The 22,936-nt window shown below is 43.5% G+C and overlaps 1 protein-coding gene across 1 annotated transcript in view; it reads left to right on the top strand.

The window, feature by feature from the left end:
* suclg2 (succinate-CoA ligase GDP-forming subunit beta) overlaps window positions 1–22,936 on the top strand; it is a 266,723-nt gene that overhangs the window by 153,002 nt on the left and 90,785 nt on the right. Inside the window, exons 3-7 of the mRNA XM_033036670.1 lie at window positions 5,286–5,385; window positions 9,064–9,154; window positions 10,593–10,745; window positions 12,071–12,160; window positions 17,131–17,227. Of these exons, the coding sequence (XP_032892561.1) occupies window positions 5,286–5,385; window positions 9,064–9,154; window positions 10,593–10,745; window positions 12,071–12,160; window positions 17,131–17,227 (531 nt within the window). The remainder of the gene's footprint in view (window positions 1–5,285; window positions 5,386–9,063; window positions 9,155–10,592; window positions 10,746–12,070; window positions 12,161–17,130; window positions 17,228–22,936) is intronic.

Genomic DNA, 22,936 nt, shown 5'->3' with positions numbered 1-22,936 from the left:
CTCATCTCGGTTTTAAAGGATTTCCCCCTTATCCTTAAGCTGTGACCCCTTGTCCTGGACTTCCCCAACATCGGGAGCAATCTTCCTGCATCTAGCCTGTCCAACCCCTTAAGAATTTTATAAGTTTCTATAAGATCCCCTCTCAATCTCCTAAATTCTAGAGAGTATAAACCAAGTCTATCCAGTCTTTCTTCATAAGACAGTCCTGACATCCCAGGAATCAGTCTGGTGAACCTTCTCTGCACTCCCTCTAGGGCAATAATGTCCTTCCTCAGATTTGGAGACCAAAACTGTACGCAATACTCCAGGTGTGATCTCACCAAGACCCTGTACAACTGCAGTAGAACCTCCCTGCTCCTATACTCAAATCCTTTTGCTATGAAAGCTAACATACCATTCGCTTTCTTCACTGCACATAGGAGCAGAATTAGGCCGTTTGACCAATCACGTCTGCTCCACCATTCAATCATGGCCGATCTATCTTTCCCTCTCAACTACCTTCTCTCTTGCTTTCAGGAGGTTGCAGTAACAACCAAAATTAGGATTGTGATCACAAGTAAAAGAAATTGCACATGAAAATTCATCAACACTGTTGTATAAGAAGGTTAATTGAGAAATTTTCATGTTTCCATATAATCTATGCTTTTTTTGCAAAGCATTCCCAGATCCCACACATTATTCCTGCAACCCATTTTTCCCATATTCCCATCAGGTCTCTCCACCATCTACAAATTAAGCATCGACTTGCAATGGTCACTAAACCCATTGACCAGCAAGTCTGTGGGATGTGGGAGAAAATTAGGTTTCTGGAGGGGTGGGGAGAACCTTGGCAGTCAAGGGGAGAACGTGCAAACTCCACACAGTCAGCACCAGAGATTGATCTTGGAACGGTGAGGCAGCAGGTCCACCAGCTGCATTACTATGCCTCCCATAAACAAATCATCAGTCATTTGAAAAAAAAAGATGATACTTGGATTGAAACATTTGCAAATTTTAATTCTGACGTTGATGTATTTTTTGAGCCCTTCTTTAAAAAAAAGTTAATTAAATTATATACATTTGAGCATGCGGGAAATTAGTGATATCAATGATTGCCACAAAACAATAAATATTCTGTTGATCAGAAAAGCAATCTGAGTTCATGTTCATAGATTATAGGAGCAGAATTATTCCATCCGGCCCATCGAGTCTACTCTGCCATTCAATCATGGCTGGATCTATCTTTCCCTCTCAACCCGATTCTCCTGCCTTCTTGCCATAACCCCTGATGCTCGTACTAATCAAGAATCTATCGCTCCACCTTAAAATATCCATTGACTTGGCCTCTACAGCCCTCTGTGGTAATAAATTCCACAGATTCACCACCCTCTGACTAAAGAAATGTCTCCTCATCTCCTTTCAAAAGGTTCTTTGATTTTGTGGCTATGCCCTCTGATCCTAAACTCTTCTACTAGTGTGGTTTATTTCAGCTTGCCTTTGAACACAGTTTTGTTTGCAAGTTAAGATAGTTCAGATACACGCTTTCATTATTAGAAGATAAGAATATTAAACATAATTAACATTGCAAATGATCCATATTCTTACTAGTTAAAGGCTTTGGTCCATTGATCAGACCTGGCATGATATTATGGCTCAGATGTTTTCAGTAATGTAGTTATAGTTATAGTAATATAGTTATGGTGTTTGGTACTGACCTCTCAGTACATGTCCAGATAGATATGTCAGTGTCTTCAGTATAGATTTTCCCAGTCTCAATATTACTTCCATTGTGCTAACAAACAAACATGATCTCTGGTGATATCACCAATGGAATGAAGTGGCTAGTCACATTGAAGACAGATCATTATTTGGCTATATTTGATCATTAGCCAAATAAAATTTGGGACATTCATATGGGATTAAGACAGTTTAAAGTATTGGAATTTTTTTGTTAAGGTATGCGAAATGATGGCATTTATTTCCAAGCATATTAGCTTCCACACATAAAATTAATGTGAATCTGAAAGCTATTAAAACCAAATGCAAATTGGAGGAACAGCACCTCATATTTCACTTGGGCAGCTTACAACCCAGCGGTATGAATATTGAAAGTAGACACTAAATGCTGGAGTAACTCAGCAGGACAGGCAGCATCTCTGGATAAAAGGAATGGGTGAAGTTTCGGGTCGAGAGCTTTCTTTATGTATATTGATTTCTCAAACTTCAAGTGACCCGTGCATCCCCTCTCTCACCGTCCTTCCTCCACCCTAGTCGTCGTACTGATTTCACTGTCGTCCTTCTGAGTTTCACTGTTTGGATCACTTGCTATCACCTTCCCCACAGCCATCAATGGACCATTGTGGGCTCCACCTTCCCTTGATCATCATTGCTTTTTGCATATCTTTCATTAATTTGTTCTATGTACCATCTATTTCTCTCGTTTCCCTCTCCCCTGACTCTCAGTCAGAAGTGGGGTCCCGACCCGAAACGTTACCTATTAAACGTCACCTATCTCTTAAAAATAGCAGAGTCAGGGGATATGGGGAGATGGCAGGAACGGGGTACTGATTGTGGATGATCAGCCATGATCACATTGAATGGCCTACTCCTGCACCTATTGTCCATTGTCTATTCCTTTTAGTTCAGTTTAGTTGAGAGATGCAGCGTGGAAACAAGTCCTTTGGCCCACCGAGTCAGCGCCGACCAGTGATCGCTGCACACTAGGGACAATTTCCAACTTTACCGAACCCAATTAACCTACCCACCTGTACGTCTTTGGAGTGTGGGAGGAAACCGGAGCACCCGGAGAAAACCCACTTGGGACATGAGGAGAATGCACAAAACCATAGAGACTGTGCCCATGGTCAGGATCGAACCCGGGTCAGTGGTGCTGTGCCACCGTGCCTCCCATTTTTCTCCAGAGATGCTGCCTGACCCACTAAGTTACTCTAACATTTTATGTATATCTTAGCTGTAGTATATCTTGTGTATATCTTGGCTATTGTTGTATTTCATATAATAAGGTTTAATACTATGAAGAGTTTTGTGGTGATATTTGTGACCATGTTTGAAGATTTTATTGACTAATTAAAAAAACAAGATTTTCATCAATAGTGGAAGGAGTATTGACTGCATAGTTGTTTGTGCAGATCTTGGAGTTTTCTGCCAGTTTCGTAGCATTATGACAGCAAATACTGACAGCTTCAACATTGCTGGTGAAACTGGGTCATTGAGTCTTATGGGAGTGGTCACCAAGGATCCAATTCCTTTCATTACTAGCTTCTGTAAGACAGAGAAATAATCTAAAATAACTTTCATTTTGGTGACATCTCGAGTGACACCAGGAACATCTGCTGAGAATTAGGAGTTAAAATTAAGAAGGGAAGTTATGGTTAATCTTTTCACCGCCAGGTTAAGAGGAGTTATGAATATGTCACCAATTACAGCTGTTAAAAGACAAATGCGTAAAGAGAGGGGAGGATGAGAAGAGGTTAGAAGGGGCAAGAGTTAGAATTCAATGAAAAGAGGCAAATATATTAGGCATTAAAGAGGCAATAAAAAGGTAAATCATTTGCCAGAATGATGCATGTATTAGAGGGTGCAAACTACTTGGAGAGGTTGGAATGACTTGGATTGTTTTCTCTGGAACGCTGGAGGATGAAGGCTGAGATCATGTTATTAAGTTGTAGGAGCAGAATTAGGCCATTCGGCCCATTGTCTACTCTGCCATTCAATCGTGGTTCAGATTGATTCATTGACTTGGCGACTCAAGAATTTACCATTTTTTAGCTTTGAAAAACTTCTTTGTTGCTTTAGCAGTATGTTTGGGATCATTGTCTTGCTGTAGAATGAACCACCGGCCAATGAGTTTTGAGGCATTTGTTTGAACTTGAGCAGATTGGATGTGTCTATACACTTCAGAATTCATTATGCTACTACCATCAACAGTTGTATCATCAATGAAGATAAGTGAGCCAGTACCTTCAGCAGCCATACATGCCCAGGCCATAACACCCCCACCACCGTGTTTCACGGATGAGGTGGTATCCTTTGGACCTTGGGCAGTTCCTTCTCTCCTCCATACTTTGCTCTTGCCATCACTCTGACATAAGATAATCCTCATCTCATCTGTCCACAAGACCTTTTTCCAGAACTGTGGTTGCTCTTTTAAGTACTTCTTGGCAAACTGTAACCCAGCCATCCTATTTTTGCGGCTAACCAGTGGTTTGCATCTTGCAGTGTGCCTCTGTATTTTTGTTCATGATGTCTTCTGCGGACAGTGGTCATTGATAAATCCACACCTGATGCCTGAAGAGTGTTTCTGATCTGTCGGACAGGTGTTTGTTTGTTTTTCTTTATTATAGAGAGAATTCTGTCATCAGCTGTGGAGGTCTTCCTTAGCCTACCTGTCCCTTTGTGATTAGTAAGCTCACCACTGCTGTCTTTCTTCTTAATAATGTTCCAAACAGTTGATTTTGGTAAGCCTAAGGTTAGGCTGATGTCTCTAACAGTTTTATTCTTGTTTCTCAGTCTCATAATAACTTCTTTGACTGTCATTGGCATAACTTTGGTCCTCATGTTGATAAACAGCAATAAAAGTTTCCAAAGGTGATGGAAAGACTGGAGGAAAGACTAGGTGCCGAGAGTTCTCTTATACCTGCATTAAGGAGGCAATTAAACACACCTGAGCAATTACAAACACCTGTGAAGCCATGTGTCCCAAACATTATGGTGCCCTAAAATGGGGGGGGGGGGGACTATGTATAAACACAGCTGTAATTTCTACATGGTGAAACCAAAATGTATAAAAATGGCCTTTATTAAAATCTGACAATGTGCACTTTAACCACATGTGATTTTTTTCTATTACAAATCTCAAATTGTGGAGCACTGAGGCAAATAAGTATACGATGAGTCTTTGTCCCAAACATTATGGAGGGCACTGTATGTCCTATTATTGTGCAAGGACTAATAAATGAGAACGTTTTGATATTGTCAGACAGGCAATTTGATGCCACAGCTCAGAAACTGGCATCAGTTCGATAAAGACTTGACTTTCTTGTGTCTGACATTTTCCCATCTGTCTAAGATGTGACAAGGGACAGAATAATAAATGAAACTAATATGCATAACTAGTGGAAAATTCACATGTTGTTTTGGATAACACTTTCTGTGTGTTTTTCTTTTGCCTTCCAGTGTTTGAGACCCGGGTTCGATCCTGACCAAGGGTGCAGTCTGTACGCTGTTTGTACACTGGTTCGCAAACTTAATCGGTTTGTTTATTACTCTGTTTTTTCTCCCAATAGAGGCAAAAGAAATTGTTTTAAAGGCTCAAATCCTGGCCGGTGGCAGAGGAAAGGGCAGCTTCACCAGTGGCCTGAAGGGAGGAGTTCATTTAACAAAAAAGTAAGTTTCAGATTTTATTTAATGGGTTATTTTGCCATTTCCTGAATGGTTAAAGTTGCAGATAAAGGATGTGACTGAGGAACTGAACAAGAATATCAGAAATTACATTTGGGTCGGGTCATACTTGGAAGTGGTCAAGGCAATTGCAGCTGAGACATAAACAAACAATTGGAATATGATTAACACTGGGAAAACAAAAACTGGTGTGTACAGTTAATGAACGGTGCTGAAGTAGCAAGAATGGAGTTTTAAGTAGACACAAAATACTGGAGTCACTCAGCGGGACAGGCAGCATCTCTAGAGAGGAGGAATGGGTGACATTTCGGGTCGAGAGCCTTCTTTATGTATATTAATTTCTCTAACTTCTAGTACTTCGAGACCCTTCTTCAGACAAGCTTAAAGTAGATTAGCAACTAACAAATCCATTTGGACGAAGAAGCACATAACTGTAACAGAAGATTATGTCAGCGAGGTTGTTCATATTTATTTGTGTTCATTTGGGACGGTACGATGGCGCAGCGGTAGAGTTGCTACCTTCCAGCGCCAGAGACCCGGGTTCGATCCTGACTACGAATGCTCTCTGTACGCAGTTTGTACGTTCTTCCAAAGACGTGCCAGTTTGCAGGTTAATTGGCTTTGATAAAATTGTAAATTGTCCCTAGTGTGTAGGATAGTGCTGGTGTACGGGTTGATCGCTGGTCGGCGTGGACCGAAAGGCCTGTTTCCGCTCTGTTTCTCGAAGTCTGATATGTTAACATCAGCAAGACAGAATGCCCAACAGAACAGGACAGGGAAGTCGTGTTTCGTAAATTTAGCAGATGTCTTTGTTGTTATAATGTGTGGAGTTTGCACGTTCTCCCTGTGACCTCGTGGGTTTCCTCCGATGCTCCGGTTGCCCCTCACATCCCAAAGATATGGGTGTTTGGAGGTTAATTGGCCCTCTGTAAATTGGGGTAGTGGGTGGATGTAAAAGTGAGACAACATAGAACTAGTGTGAACATATAACCGATGGTAATCACGTCAGAAGGGAGAGGAGTAGAATTAGGCCATTTGGCCCATCGAGTCTACTCTGCCATTCAATCAAGGCTGATCTATCTCTCCCTCCTAACCCCATTCTCCTGCCTTCTCCCCATAACCCCTGACACCCGTACTAATCAAGAATCTATCTATCTCTGCCTTAAAAATATCCACTGATTTGGCCTCCACAGCCCCCTGTGACAAAGAATTTACACAGATTCACCAGCCTCACACTTTTTATCACCATCTCTGAGCCTAGTGCAACCATCTGTCCATCAACCCCCCCCCCCCCCCCAAACCTGTATCCACCTAAAACTTCCCAGAATTCCACAGATTCACCACCCTCTGACAAAATAAATTCTTCCTCATCTCCTTCCTAAAAGAACGTCCTTTAATTCTGAGGCTATGACCTCTCATCCTCGATTCTCCCACTAGTGGAAACATCCTCTCCACATCCACATGGTCGGAATGAACGTGATGGGCTGAAGGGCCTGTTTCCATGCTGCATCTTAAAACTAAACTAAAACTCCGCACTGCAAGAAGATTGAAGAGGAGTCGAGTGCAGCCTTCTGGGAACTGAGCCGAGGAGCGGATTAGTTGTTGCAATGTCAAAATGTTGCCTATAGAGTGGGCTCTCTCCCTCTCGAGCATGGCTCACTTGTGACTTCTTGTGGCAGTAACATGTACGGCAGCAATAACAGCCGTGCATCTTGCCAGGGATTCAACATTTAGACAGTATTAAGCGACAGGCTAAGGGACATTGTTTTTAGGGATAGTTTAGTTTGTTTTAAGTTATCGTTTACTTTAGTTTAGAGATGCAGTATGGGAACAGGCCCCGTACACAAACACTATCCTATACACACTAGGGACAATTTACAATTTTGCCGAAGCCAAATAACCTACAAACCTACAAATCTAGACTACACTTCATTCCACCCTGATCCCTGTAAAGACTCTATCCCCGACTCCAAATTCCTCCGTCTACGCCGCATTTGCACCCAGGATGTGGTGCTCCATAACAGGTCATCGGAGATGTCCTCATTTTTTAGGGAATGGGGGTTCCCCTCTTCAACTATAGATGAGGCTCTCACTAGGGTCTCTTTGATATCCCGCAGCTCTGCTCTTTCTCCCCCTCCTCCCCCATTCATAACGAAGCCCGAGTCCCCCTCGTCCTCACCTTCCACCCCATCAGCCGTCGCATACAGCATATAATCCTCCAACGATTCCAACAGGATCCCACGACTGGCCACATCTTCCCATCTCCACCCCTTTCCGTTTTCCGCAGAAACCGTTCCCTCCGCAACTCCCTGGTCAACTCGTCCCTTCCCACCCTTCCCACCCCCTCCCCAGGTACTTTCCCCTGCAACCACAGGAGATGCAACACCTCTCCCTATACTTCCCCCCTCGACTCCGTCCAAGGATCCAAACAGTCTTTCCAGGTGAGGCAGAGGTTCACTTGCACCTCCTCCAACATCATCTACTGTATCCGCTGTTCCAGGTGTCAACTCCTGTACATCGGCGAGACCAAGCGCAGGCTCGGTAATCGGTTCACTGAACACCTCCGCTCTGTCTGCCTAAACCTACCTGATCTCTCGGTTGCTCAATACTTTAACTCCCCCTCCCATTCCCAATCTGACCTTTCTGTCCTGGGCCTCCTCCATTGTCAGAGCGAGGCCCAGCACAAATTGGAGGAACAGCATCTCATATTTTGCTTGGGTAGCTTACCCCCCAGCGTTACGAGCATTGCCTTCTCTAATTTCAAATAGTCCTTGCTTTCCCCCTCTCTCTATTCCCTCCCCTTCCCAGTTCTCCCACCCAGCCTTACTGTCTCCAACTACATATTATCTCTGTACTGCCCACTCCCCTGACATCAGTCTGAAGAAGGATCTCGACCCGAAACGTCACCCATTCCTCCTCTCCAGAGATGTTGCCTGTCCTGCTGAGTTACTCCAGCATTTTGTGTCAACCTACGAACCTGTATGCCTTTGGAGCGTGGGAAGAAACCGGAGCACCCAGAAAAACCCTTGTGGTCGCGGGGAGAACGTACAAACTCCATGCAGACACCACCCATAGCCAGGATCAAACCCGGGTCCCTGGCGCTGTGCGGCAGCAACTCTACCGCTGCGCCATCGTGCCGTACAGCAGAAGATTTGTTTAGAACGCTATCTAATCATATCAGATAATACCATATATATTACAATCAAGACAAACTCATCTGGAAGAGCAATAGGAAGAGCGAAGGGGAAGATACAGAGTGCAGAATGTAGTTCGTGCGTAATATTGGGCTTGAGATCCAGCAGTTTAAATGCAACCAAATGGAAATGGTAGGAAAAGGGATCACAGTGGCGCAGCGGTAGAGTTGCTGTCTAATAGCGTTACCAGAGACCCAGGTTCGATCCCGACAACAGGCGCTGTCTGTCCGTTGTTCCTATGGTTTCCCCGTGACCGCGTGGGTTTTTTCCGAGGTCTTCGGTTTCTTCCCACACACCAAAGACGTACAGATTTGCAAGTTAATTGGCTTGGTATAAATGTAAAGCGTCTTTGTGTAGGATAGTGTTAATGTGGGGGGAACGCAGGTTGGCGTGCCGAAGGGCCTGTTTCCGCGCTGTATCTCTAAACTTATAAAAAGTTTTTAAATGCTTATTTTAAAAATCTTTACAGCCCTGAGGATGTTGGCCAACTGGCTGAACAAATGCTTGGGTATCACCTCATCACCAAGCAAACCACCAAGGAAGGGGTCAAAGTTAGAAAGGTAAGAACATGGACAATGAAAATAACAAATAACACCAGGTTAATTCCCGGGATGGCGGGACTGTCATATGCTGAGAGAATGGAGCGGCTTGGCTTGTATATTCTGGAGTCTAGAAGGATTAGAGGGGATCTTATTGAAACATATAAGATTGTTAAGGGTTTGGACACGCTAGAGGCAGAAAACATGTTCCCGATGTTGGGGGAGTCCAGAACCAGGGGCCATAGTTTAAGAATAAGGGGTAAGCCATTCAGAACAGAGATGAGGAAACACTTTTTCACAAGAGAGTTGTGAGTCTGTGGAATTCTCTGCCACAGAGGGCGGTGGAGGCCAGTTCTCTGGATACTTTCAAGAGAAAGCTAGGTAGAGATCTTGAAGATAGCGGAGTCAGAGGATATGGGGAGAAGGCAGGAACGGGGTACTGATTGGGGATGATCAGCCATGATCACATTAAATGGCGGTGCTGGCTTGATGGGCCTAATGGCCTACCTCTGCACCTGTTGTCTATTGTCAAATAATATCATGTTATGATAGCTATATTTATGAACCCCAAGTTAAATATTTATTAATATATTTGATAGGAACAAAGAACTGCAGATGCTGGTTAATACACAAAAGGACATAAAATGCTGGAGCAACTCAGCAGGTCGGGCAGCATCTCTGGCGAACATGGATAGGTGACGTTTCATGTTGAGACCCTTCCCGAATGTAAAAATGTAAAGTATCAGTCTGAAGAAGAGTCCCGACCTGAAATGTCACCTATCCATTTTCTTCAGATATGCTGCTTGACCCGCCGAGTTACTCTGGCATTTTGCGTCTAATTTGACATCATGTCCTGCACAGTCATTGTGGGCCGAAGGGCCTGTTCCTGTGCTGTACATTCTATGTTCTAAAAGTATCTTCCAGGATAATGTTTAAGAAGGAACTGCAGATGCTGGTTTACACCAAAGATAGACACAATATGCAGAAATAACAGCAGGTCAGGCAGCATCTCTGGAGCAAAGGAATCGGTGATATTTCGAGTCAAGATCATTTCCTACCTTCCCCAGAAGGGTCTCAAACCGAAAGGTCACCTATTCCTTTCTCTCCAGAGATGCTGCCAAAGAAATTACTGCAGCCATTTTGTGTCTATCTTCAGTGTAAACCAGCATCTGCAGTTCCTTCTGACACATGAAAACAAAGGGAATCTGCTACCCATATTAAATAAAGGGAAGCCTACAATGACAAGATGGCCTCTCTATTTTAGTGGTGTTGATCGAGGGATAAACTTTCTTTAGGACATCTTTCACGTAGTTTCATGAGGATTTTACATGTACTTATGTTGTTGTGGAGTAAAGTGCTGGAGTAAGTCAGGCAGCATCACTGGAGTAAGTCAACTATGAAACGCTCGATTGCATTGCTGTTGTAGTAACATGTCTCAAATTCTGCATGTGAATTGAAGGTTATGGTGGCAGAAGCCTTGGACATTGCCAGAGAGACATATTTGGCCATACTGATGGACAGAGCCTACAACGGACCCATCATGGTTGGAAGTCCCCAGGGGGGAATGGACATTGAAGAAGTGGCAGCCACCAAACCGGAGTTGATATTTAAGGTATGCTCTTAAGCTAAAGTGATTGTAGATGCTATGTTATATGTGTAGGAAGGAACTGCAGATGCTGATTTAAACAGAAGATAAACACTAAAAGCTGGAGTAACTCAGTGGGTCAGACAGCATCTCTGGAGAGAAGGAATAGGTGACGTTTCATGTCAAGACCCTTCTTCAGACTGATAGTCAGGGAGAGGGAAATGTCACCTATTCCTTTTCTCCAGAGATGCTGTCTGACCCACTGAGTTACTCCAGCAGTTTGTGTCTATGTATGTTAAGTTTCTCCATGCTGAAAACCAATTTGAACTGTAATCAGTCATTATTGATTATTTTTCCTCTCAAGAATTTTCAATCTTTTAACAATATTTATTCGTGCAATCGTCATAGTAATTAAACCAGAAAACTCAGGACATATTATCTTCCCGACTTGACATCCCGAGGGCAGATTTATTACTTAAAAATATTTGCATGCTTCGGATTGCTATCTTTTAAAAATTGGCAAGCAATTTATTTACATCCAAGTCCACCAGCGGTTTACAGACCTTAACTGCTTGATGTCTGAAGTAGATGCAAGGAACTGCAGATGTCTGTTTACAACAAAAAAGAGATGCAAAGTGCTGGAGTAACTCGGTGGGTCTGACAACATTAAAAAATATATATATATTTTTAAAGATACATCAGGGAAACAGGCCCTTTGGCCCAATGAGTCCACACCGACCAGCGATCCCCTCACATTAACATTAGGGATAATTTACACATGCACCATGCCAATTAACCTACAAACTTGTACATCTTTGGAATGTTGGAGGAAACCGAAGATCTCGGAGAAAACCCACGCGGTCATGTGGAGGACGTACAAACTCCGTACAGACAGCAGGCCTAGTCGGGATCGAACCCGGGTCTCCGGCGCTGCAAGCGCTGTAAGGCAGCAACTCCGCCACCGTGTCCACCCATCTCTGGCGAACATGGATAAGTGACATCTCGGGTCGGAACCCTTCTTCAGACTGATTGTAGTATAGGTGGAATGAAAGCTGGGGGAGAGGAGAGGCAGGACAAAGCACGGCAGGTGAAAGGTGGATACCTCTAGTCACCTGGGTCTACCTACCACCAGCCACGCTTTGTCCCAGCTTTTTCTCTTCCGAAGAAGGGTCCCGATCGGAAACGTCACCTATCCACGTTCTCCCGAGATGCTGTCTGACCTGCTGAGTTATTCCTGCACTCTGTGTCTTTTTTGTTTTGTGTATGAAGTATATGTTTTCGATTCTTCTTACTCAGGGTTCTGAAATATTTATCAACTTTATTTGACTTTATTGTGTTGATTTGCTTTCCAGGAGCCCATTGATATCTTTGAAGGGATTAGACAAGATCAAGCATTCCGAATGGCAGCCAATATAGGATTCAAAGGACCACAGCAGCAAAAGGTAACATTGAAGACAATGGTTTTCAAACGCGGCTTTTCAAATGTGTGGAAAGTGATTGATTATTATTGCTGAATGCGCTTCTCCTCAGATTAGAAATCAATTTCTCTTATGAGGAGAGAGGGGATGGAAGTCACTGAACTAGTGCCAAATAAATCGGTGGCTGAATCTTTGCCAAAAAATAATGTGGCTTCAAATATCCCTCATAAGTAGCAGACTATTATTTTTAAAGCACTATACATTTTCAATTTAGTAAAGTGGATAGGGTGGCACAGTGGCGCAGCAGTAAAGTTGCCGCCTTACAGAACCAGAGACTCTGGTTCGATCCTGCCTACGGGTGATGTCAGTGTGGAGTTTGTACGTTCTCCATGTGATCGTGTGGGTGCTCTGGTCTCCTTCCACACTCCAAAGACATACAGGTTTGTAGGTTAATTTACTGCCATTAAAATTGCAAAAGTGTATAGGATAGTGCTGGTGTACGGGGTGAATGCTGGTTGGTGTGAACTCGGTGGGCCAAAGAGTTTGTTTCTGCTCAGGATCTCTAAAGTCTAAAGAATAGTGTATAATCTTCTGATCCATATTTCGAACAAAATACAAACTTCCTGCCATAGAAGGCAGTGGAGGCCAATTCACTGGATGTTTTCAAGAGAAAGATTTAGCTCTTAGGCTAACGGAATCAAGGGATATGGGGAACAAGCAGGAACGCGGTACTGATTTTGGATCATCAGCCATGATCATATTGAATGGCAGTGCTGGCCGAATAGCCTACTCCTGCACCTATTTTCAATGTTTCTATCATCTTGTAGTTCCACGCCCTTTATATCTACAAACATTACTGCATCTTGTCAGCTTTTACCTTCCTAAGGATCAGTGTGCACTTGTTTAATACTGGGTCAGGCAGCATCTCTGGAGTATACATTTTCAGAATAGTCCCAGCCTAAAACATCGCCTATCCATGTTCTCCAGGGAATGACACAAAGTGCTGGAGTAATTCATCGAGTCAGGCAGCATCTCTGGAGAACACTTCTTCACAATGCTCCCGACCCAAATCGTCGTCTATCCACGATCTCCAGAGATGGACACAAAGTGATGGAGTTACTCCGCGAGCCAGGCAGCATCTCTGAGGAACATGGACAGGTCGATTCTCCAGAAATTCCCCCGAGATGCTGCCTGACCCGCTGAATTACTCCAGCACTTTGCATCCTTTTTTAGTAAACCATCATCTGCAGTTCCTTGTGTCAAATGTTCTCGGTTACTTCAAATAATGTTGTCCCGAATCACGTTCCCCGAAGTTACTGCGTGAAATTAAAACGTCGAGATCGACCTTAGAGATGGCAGGCAAAGATTCTGTTGGTTTTCTACACAGATTACAGCTCAATTGCCCAATGCAGTTCAAAAGAGCGCTGCGTTTTAAATCGGCCTAACTCGGTGATCTGTGGTTGTGATTTTCAAAGGAAACTGTAGCCACTCGAGCGTGCCAACGTGAAGGTAAGTTGTGCTGTCAGACCCAGGGCGTGCTGAGCAACAGATGCTGCAACATCTGTTTCACCATCTCCGTCACTGGACTGCATGTGGGGTTCAACAAGAGAGCCCACTCATGCTGGGAGTCTGAGAATCACACCGAGCAACCAGTCCCTTCCATTTTACATCTGAGACCTGGCGAGGGACAAAGACTCATCCACATCAATGAGCCCCCATTGTCCTCTACAGCAGATAGGAAAATATAAATATAGATTTTTTTTTCATTTGTTTTAATAACATTATTTTAATCATTGCATTTATTTTTATTTGTTAAAATGTTAATTGTACATTAAGGAATTGTAATAGATTTTAAACGCTGAGAATTTAACGAAATCTTTTGCCGAAGGCTTTTATTACGGAGCACTCAGCCATCTATCACTGAAGAAGGGTCTCGACCCGAAAAGTCACCCATTCTTTTTCTCCAGAGATGCTGCCTGACCTACTGAGTTATTCCAGCATTTTGTGCCTGTCACTTGCAGCCCCCCCCCCCCCCCCCCCCCCCACCCCCCCCGGGCTCCCTTTCCATTTTTTTCACTCAATTCTCCAAATTAGATCACTTGCTGTCAGAGATGGACAAAAATATTGAAACTAAAATAATCCGGTGATTGCTGAGTGACCTATTTTTAAGGGTTGTAATAAAATTGTCCATAGTTACCACTCCCAAAGATAAAAAAATAATATTTTTTAGAAGAATGTAGAAACAAGGAACTGCAGATGCTGATTTACAAAATAAAGGGCACAAAGTGCTGGAGTAACCGAGTCGGGCAGCATCTCTGGAGAACATGGACAGGTAAGGTTTCACATCAGGGACCTTCTTCATAAGGTCATAAGTGATAGGAGCAGAATTAGTCCATTCGGCCCATCATCTGTGCCATTCAATCATGGATGATCTATCTCTCCTAACCCCATTCTCCTAATCCCTTCTCCCCATAACCCCTGACACCCGTACAAATCAAGAATATATCTATCTATGGCTTAAAAGTATCTATTGACTTGGCCTCCACAGCCTTTTGTGGCAAAGAATTCCACAGATTCACCATCCTCCGACTAAAGAAATTCCTCCTCATCTCCTTCCTAAAGGAACACCCTTTAATTCTGAGGCTATGACCTCTAGTCCTAGCCTCTCCCACGAGTGGAAACATGCTCTCCACATCCTGTCTTATCCAACCCTTTCACTATTCTTTAGACCTGAAGAAAGGTCCTGACCCAAAACGTCACCTATTCATATTCTCCAGAGATGCTGCCTGACCCGCTGAGTTACTCCAGCACTTTGCGTCCTTTAGTGACATTGCAACATGCTGCTTCTACAAGGTCCATACTGATTTACAAAACAGCAGGCAATGACGTTCAAGTGAACACATTATGAGAGGGGCATTAATAGGGGTTAATGAGCACTGTAGATGGCTGAAGAGTGAAGTGATTTATATGAACTAGAGGTTGGGTCTTAACATCGTCCATCAAGCTTATGTTTATTGAGATATGAGGAACTGCAGACGCTGGTTTACAAAAAAGTCACAAAGTGCTGGAGTAACTCAGCGGGTCAGGCAGCATCTCTGGGGAACATGAAGAGGTGACATTTCGGGTTGAGACCCTTCCTCAGGAAAATATTTTAAGTAAACTGAAGAACTAAATATTTTACCCCTATTAATTTTCTCCATTATAGAAGAGTTTAGATTTCCAATTATACAAATACATTTTAGCAGAAACACGACCTGTGACATAATCAGCATAATGTTAAACCCTTGTGAACGATTCCCTGTTGTGCTTGAAGTTGTATGTTTAAATATTTTGATTGAGATTATCACTATGCATTTGCTTTGAATGTACTGTGGTGATAATGGAACCTGTTCTTTATGTTATGAAGCTAATGTTCACCTTGGCACTAGTGACAATTCTATTTGTAAAAACTATTCAGTCCACCTTTCTGCTAAATGAAGCAGAGATAAGTGGGGGTGATGCTTTTCACTTTGTTAGATTTGTTTACGTGAAAAATGCATCCAAATAGGATTGCTCAATGTGATAGAAATGATCTGCATTGTTAAATTTTGAGTAGGTTATAAACCATCATCAAAACACAAAGTCTAGGAAGAACTTGGTGGGTCAGTGCAGCATCTTTTAGTTTAGTCAAAAGATGCAGCACGGAAACAGGCCCTTCGGCCCACCGGGTCCGTGCCGACCAGCGATCCATGCACATTAACACTATCCTACACACACTAGTGTATACCAAGCCAATTCACCTACAAACCTGCACGTCTTTGGAGTGTGGGAGGAAACCGGAGCACCCGGAGAAAACTCACGCAGATCACGGGGAGAACGCACAAACTCCGTACTGGTGACATTTCAGGTTTGGACCCTTCCTGATTGTAAGCGGAGGGAGAAAGCTGGTAAAGCTTGGTTGGGTAGGACATAGCCAGGCAAGTGATAGGTGGATACAGACGAAGGGTGTTTGATTGGCAGATGTATTAAACCACGCCTTGCCTGTAAACACCTATCACTTGCCAGGCTTTGTCCTGCCCCCACCCCTCTTTATCAGCTTTCTCCCCACAACTACAATCAGAATAAAGAAGCGCCCCACCCTGAATCGTCGCTGAGAATCGTCGCTGAATCATCTCTGACCCCTCTCACCCTGGCCACAAACTCTTTGAATCACTTCCCACTGGAAGGCAACTCCAGATTGTCAAAGCTGCCACAGCCAGATATAAAAATTGTTTTTATCCACGAGTAGTTTCTCTACTCAACAGCCAAAAATCTGTAGCCTCCCTTTGATCTGGTATTTTGTTAGTTCACATGCTTGATCAATGGTGTTTTATCATTAATGTTTTATTATTATTAATGTTTAGTGTTTTCTGAGTCATTCGTAACTGTCACTGTATGCCATGTTGTTACTTGTGGGCAGAGCACCAAGGCAAATTCCTTGTATGTGGATACGTGGCCAATAAACTTACTTACTTACTGTACGTGTCCTCCACAAATGCTGCCGGACCGTTGAGTTCCTCCAGAGCCCCGTGTTTTGCTCAAGATTCCAGCATCTGCAGTTCCTTCTGGCTCCACAAATAACCGTCACATTGAAATGGTTAGATGCTGGAGTAATTTTTCCTCTCATTCTCCTGTTCAATATCTGGGGCGGCACAGTGGTGCAGTGGTAGAGTTGCTGCCTTACAGCGCCAGAGACCCGGGTTCAATTCTGACTACGGGTGCTGTCTGTACGGAGTTTGCATGTTCTCCCCGTGACCCGTTCCGGTTTCCTCCCACATTTCAAAGGCGTAAAGGTTTGTAGGTTAATTGGCTTTGTCAATTGTAAATTTTCCCTAGTCCTTAGGGTAGAGTACGGGCATCGTTGGTCGGCGCAGAATTGGTGGGCCGAAGGGCTTGTTTCCGCACTGTATCTTTATATTAAAGTGAAAGTCTAATACATTCTCCACTTTCTAAGTGAATTATTTTTCTTTCAACAGGCTGCGGAACAGATTCAGAAACTATACTCCCTGTTTTTGAAAGTTGACGCCACACAGCTGGAAGTGAATCCATTTGGCGAAACCCCAGATGGCCAAGGTAAAGTTAGAAAGAGATAGATGCATGCTTCTTGCCTTTGTTTATGTGTTAAAAGAAAGGTTCAAAGGTTGATTTATTGTCACATACACCTAGACGTAGTGAAATTCTTTTTGCCAATGCAGCACATAAAAAAGAATACAAACATAACAATAATAAATAGCTTTAACATAAAAACATCCCCCCACAATGGTTCCCATTATGGGGGAAGGCACAAAGTCCAGTCCCATCCCCAATGTCCACCCATAGTCGGGCCTATTGAGGCCTCCACAGTTGCCTCTACGGATCAATGAATGAAGAAAGCACACTCGCAAACAATGGTTCATTTGTGCTTAAAACGTAATTTCAGCATAGGAAGAAACTGCAGGTGCTGGTTTAAACCGAAGATAGACAAAAAATGCCGGAGTAACTCAGCGGGACAGGCAGCATCTCTGGAGGGAAGGAATGGGTGACGTTTCGCGTGGAGACCTTCTTCAGACTAGTCAGGGAAAGGGGGAATCGAGAGATATAGACGATGATGTAGACAGATAAAGAACAATGAATTATATGAATGATATGCAAAAAATTAACGATTATAAAGGAAAGGCCATTGTTAACTGTTTCTTGGGGGAAAACGAGAGCTGGGATGAATCTTCTATTCACTGAGCGAATTTGCTGTGCGGTTAAATCTGTGTACTTCCTCCGCACTGACTTTGTAATTGTGAGATAAGAACACACGACCTACAGACAAGGATACTCAGTTCTTTAATACTCACAGTGGAGTAAATCGGATTTATCAGCCTTGTTCTGATAAAGAAATAAACCACACGTTATCACTGGGCTTGCTATTCTTTGCATGCTGCTGAAAGGGGAAATAACTGCTGGGAACTGTATAATTGCTTCTGATACAGCTGTTCTCTGCATATGTCATGCGAAGGCTATGGATTTCAAAATGCTTTTCCAATACTATTTTCCTCCCCAGATGATCAGCCATGATCACAATGAATGGCTGCGCTGGCTCGAAGGGCCAAATGGCCTCCTCCTGCACCTATTTTCTATGTTTCTAAAACAGAAATCATCTGTACTGCACTGTGTAGGAAGGAATTGCAGACGCTGATTTAAAACGAAGATAGACACAACATGCTGGAGTAACTCAGCGGGACAGGCAGCATCTCTGGAGAGAAAGAATGGGTGACGTTTCAGGCCGGGTCTGAAGAAGGGTCCCGACCTGAAACGTCACCCATTGCTTCTCTCCAGAGATGCTGCCTGACCTGCTGAGTTACTCCAGCATTTTGTATCTATCTTCGGTTTGAACCAGCATCTGCAGTTCCTTCCTACACATGCAATACTAATGGTCTGTCAATGAACCTGGTGCTTTTCAGACAAACCTTTTGAGCTTTTTATCCCACCTCACATGCTTTCTATGAATATCTGCATGTTGACCATGGGTGTTGTATAAAGCATTGCAGGGTGGGTGGGAGGTGTGTGGGGTTTTGTAACATAGGGCATGTGAATCATTGCCATAAACACATTTACTCGGGTCGGGCAAGGAGGTAGTGACCTTTCTTCTGACCCCCCTCCCCGTTCGATCAACATTTATTCCAAAGATAGACCAAAAATGTGATTGGTACGGGAGTCGGGGATTATGGGGAGAAGGCAGGAGAATGGGGTTGAGAAGGAGTGATAGATCAGCCATGATTGAATGGCGGAGTAGACTTGATGGGCCAAATGGACTGTTTCTGCTCCTGCCACTTATGAACAAAACGCTGGAGTAACTTAGCGTGTCAGGCAGCATCTCTGGAGAAAAGGAATATGTGACATTTTGGGTCGGAACATTTCTTCTGACTTCAGTCCCACCTGAAACGTTGCCTATTCCTTTTTTCCAGAGATGCTGCTTGACCCACTGAGTTAGTCCAATTTGTGTCCATCTTCAGTATAAACCTGCAACTGCAGTTCCTTCCTAAACATTTATACCATCTCTCTCACTTATTTGTACTCATCACCCCTCCTCTCTCGCCTCATTCCTCCATTCTCACTATCTCCTTCCCTCTACTCTCACTTCAGCTCTCTCCTCCTTCCTCTCCCTTTCTGACTTTCTCCTTCAAACCTGCAGCTGCCCCCTCTAGATTTTCTTCTTCTTCTTAAGCCCTTTGCTCCTCTAGGGAGCATAGGCCATTGACAAATGTCCTCCACCTCATTCTGTTGTTGGCAGTTCTTTCGAGATCTAGATAGACAATAGCTGCAGGAGTCAGTCATTCGGCCCTTCGAGCCAGCACCGCTATTCACTGTGATCATGGCTGATCATCCACAATCAGTACCCCGTTCCTGCCTTCTCCCCATATCCCTATCTTTAAGCGCTCTATCTAACTCTCTCTTGAAAGCATCCAGAGAATTGGCCTCCACCGTCTTCCGAGGCAGAGAATTCCACAGATTCACAACTCACTGAGAAAAAATGTTTACTCGTCTCCGTTCTAAATGGCCTATCCCTTATTCTTAAACTGTGGCCCCTGGTTCTGGACTCCCCTAACATCGGGAACATGTTTCCTGCCTCTAGCCTGTCCAATCCCTTAATAATCTTATATGTTTCAATAAGATCCTCTCTCATCCTTCTAAATTCCAGTGTATACAAGCCCAGTCGCTCCATTCTATCAGCATATGACAGTCCCGCCATCCCGGGAATTAACCTCATGACCCTACGCTGCACTCCCTCAATGGCAAGATCCTCAATAGATCTGCCATTTCCCCTCAACTCCTTTTCTTGCCCTTTCTCTCCTCCTTTCCCATTCACCCATTCCTCTCCATCTCTCTCCCCATCCACTACCCCGATCCCTCTCTGACACCCTGCCCCTCTCCCTCCTGCACGCTGCCCCCGAGTAGAGATTTTCGACAGTAAACAAATCTTTAACATTTACAATTCAAAATAAAATAATTCCCAAATGGTTATTGTGAACTGTTCTGAATATCAGCCTTAAAATAAATATCTTGGGGTGGAGGAAATTCGTGAAATCAGGAATCTTATCTCTAAAAGCTATTAGTTTAAAAAACTTTGAGTTACATTTTTTATTTTTGCTTTTACGATATTTGACCGAATGCTGAATTATTAAACAGTTTATGTATTTTTAAATGAAGACTTAACTTACATTGTGAGCAAATGTATGAAAAGAACAATTTGCTATATGGGCGGCACAGTGGCGCAGCGGTAGAGTTGCTGCCTCACAGCGCCAGAGACTCGGGTTCGATCCTGACTACGGGTGCTGTCTGTACAGAGTTTGTGCGTTCTCCCCGTGACCCTGTGGATCCCAGTGCTCCGGTTTCCTCCCACATTCCAAAGAAGTGCAGCTTCGTAGGTTGATTGACTTCTGTAAATTGTCCTAAGTGCGTTGGATAGAACTAGTGTATCAATGGTCGGCACAGACTCAGTGGGCTGAAGGGCCTGTTTCCACACTATATCTCCAACTAAGCTACACCAATTTAACAGTCATCCGCTAAGCAGATTCACGATCGCCACCCTGTTGCTAGGTGGCACAGCAAAAGAGAAGATTGTTTTTATCTGTATCTTCCATGTGTTTCCCATGCTGTGATAATGAGTGAATTAGCCGATGACTTGCTATTTGGTGGATTTTATAATAATTAACTATGCATCATTCAAACTGGAAATTGAGCAAATGGAGGAGACATTAAGCAATTAGAAAGCATTTCAAACCCTTAAAAGATAAGAAATATTTATTGCCCTGGTTTTATGAGACTTAGCAATTGTCCAAAGTAAAACAGATAAGCCTATGCTGGAGAATGTTGCAGGGAATGCGAGTCCCAGTGGTGGCAGTTTTTGCAGAATCAGAGAGAAATGAAGACAGCTCTCCTTTTGGCTTGTAGGAGATGTGGGTGGTGCTTACCCCCAGACTGTTGAAAAGGCAATGGTTTGTTAAAGTACAAGACCACCGCCGACTTTCCGGCACCTTTCTTCATCCCTTATTTTCCTTGGAATTCTTTGCCACAGAAGGCTGTGGAGGCCAAGTCAGTAGATATCTTTAAGGCAGAGACAGATAGATTCTTGATTGGTACGGGTGTCAGAGTTTATGGGGAGAAGGCAGGAGAATGGGGTTGGGAGGGAGAGATAGATCAGCCTTGATTGAATGGTGGAGTAGACTTGATGGATCAAATGGCCGAATTCTACTCCTACCACTTATGACCTTTGGTTCCAGAGTCTTGTCGGACTATCTGTTTTGCAGAACCAACAGAGTTCACGGCAAGAGTGATACAGCATGGCAACAAGCCCTTCGGTCCAACTTGCCCATGCTGACCAAGATGCCCCATCCACACTAGTCATGGTCTTGTACACCTCTATAAGATCACTCCTTATCCTCCTGCGTGCCAAGGAATGAAGTCCATGCTTGCCCAACCTCCACCTGGAATTCAGGCCCTCCAGTTCTGGGAACATCCTCTTAAATCTTCTCTGCACTCCTTCCACCTTAACAGCATCCTTCCAATAGTGGGGGCCACCAAAACTGAACACAATAATCCAACTGCAGCCTCACCAATGCCTTGTACAACTCTAACATTACATTCCAATTTCCATAAGCTAACTTCCTTCCCGGTTGCAAATTGTGTTTAGATATTGCAAAGATATCCAAATAGGGCCGACTTTTGAAGACAGATTATTATATACAAAATGGACCAGAATATGGAAAGGGGTGTATGTCCAAAGGTACCCGGACAGGATGGCGAATGCACTTTTGCCAAAGGACAAGATGCCGAAGCCAAAATGCCGAAAGGACATTGACGTTGAACGGACATGAAGTCGAAAATTTATGATGCCGAGCGGACATGAAGCCGATTATGATAAATATATATGAAACACTTTAAAAAATCTATATATTGGCTTTTCGTCATGTCCGTTCAGCGTCATGGCTTCGGCGTTTCGTCCTTCGGAAAAAGTGCATTTGGCGTCCTGTCCACACACGATTTCTCAAACTCTCCATGGTATTTCAATAGAAATCCATGCTGCGTTATTCTCCCAGGTTTGGCAGTGTGTGCTTTGAAAATGCTGCAGGTTGCTGGTTGAGATCCTGTTCAGCATCACCAGTGTTGCCTTTTCAATAATATTTCTACCCAACAGGGCCAGAGAGAGCCTCTCGTTCATGTGCCTGCTTTCCCCAAATGAAGTTAAATTTGACGCCCTGTACAGGAATTTTTTATTAACAAAAACAATCACATCTACGCACCTACGATTGACATGAATAACAATTGAACACTTTTGGCCTGGAAAGGAAATGCAATATCAAAAATCATATTCGAAATAAATTGGATTATTTTGTATCAGATTGAGAATATTCATCGCAACACAGAGAAAAAGGAAATCGGTTCATGAAAAAGAAAAGAGAATCATTCTAAAGTATCACAGGTTGAAGTGATAGTTTTCCGATGTGTTATTAAAGTATTAATGATCATATAGGAGTTCCATCATCAGCAGAAGTATTTGTTGTTGACAGTATTCCAGGGTGACCAAGGCTGGAAGCTGAACATCTAGGGATATTCAATATTCAGGAGGGATAGACCGAAAGGGAAAGGAGGTGGGGTAGCGTTGCTGGTTAGAGAGCAGATTAACGCAATAGAAAGGAAGGACATTAGCTTTGAGGATGTGGAATCGATATGGGTAGAGCTGCGAAACACTAAGGGGAGAAAACGCTAGTGGGAGTTGTGAACAGGCCACCTAACAGTAGTAGTGGAGTTGGG

Source organism: Amblyraja radiata, chromosome 18 (assembly GCF_010909765.2).
Source record: "Amblyraja radiata isolate CabotCenter1 chromosome 18, sAmbRad1.1.pri, whole genome shotgun sequence".
In the NCBI taxonomy this organism is placed as follows: domain Eukaryota; kingdom Metazoa; phylum Chordata; class Chondrichthyes; order Rajiformes; family Rajidae; genus Amblyraja; species Amblyraja radiata.
Note: the sequence above shows the minus strand (reverse complement) of the source record. Positions and strands in the feature narration are given on the sequence as shown.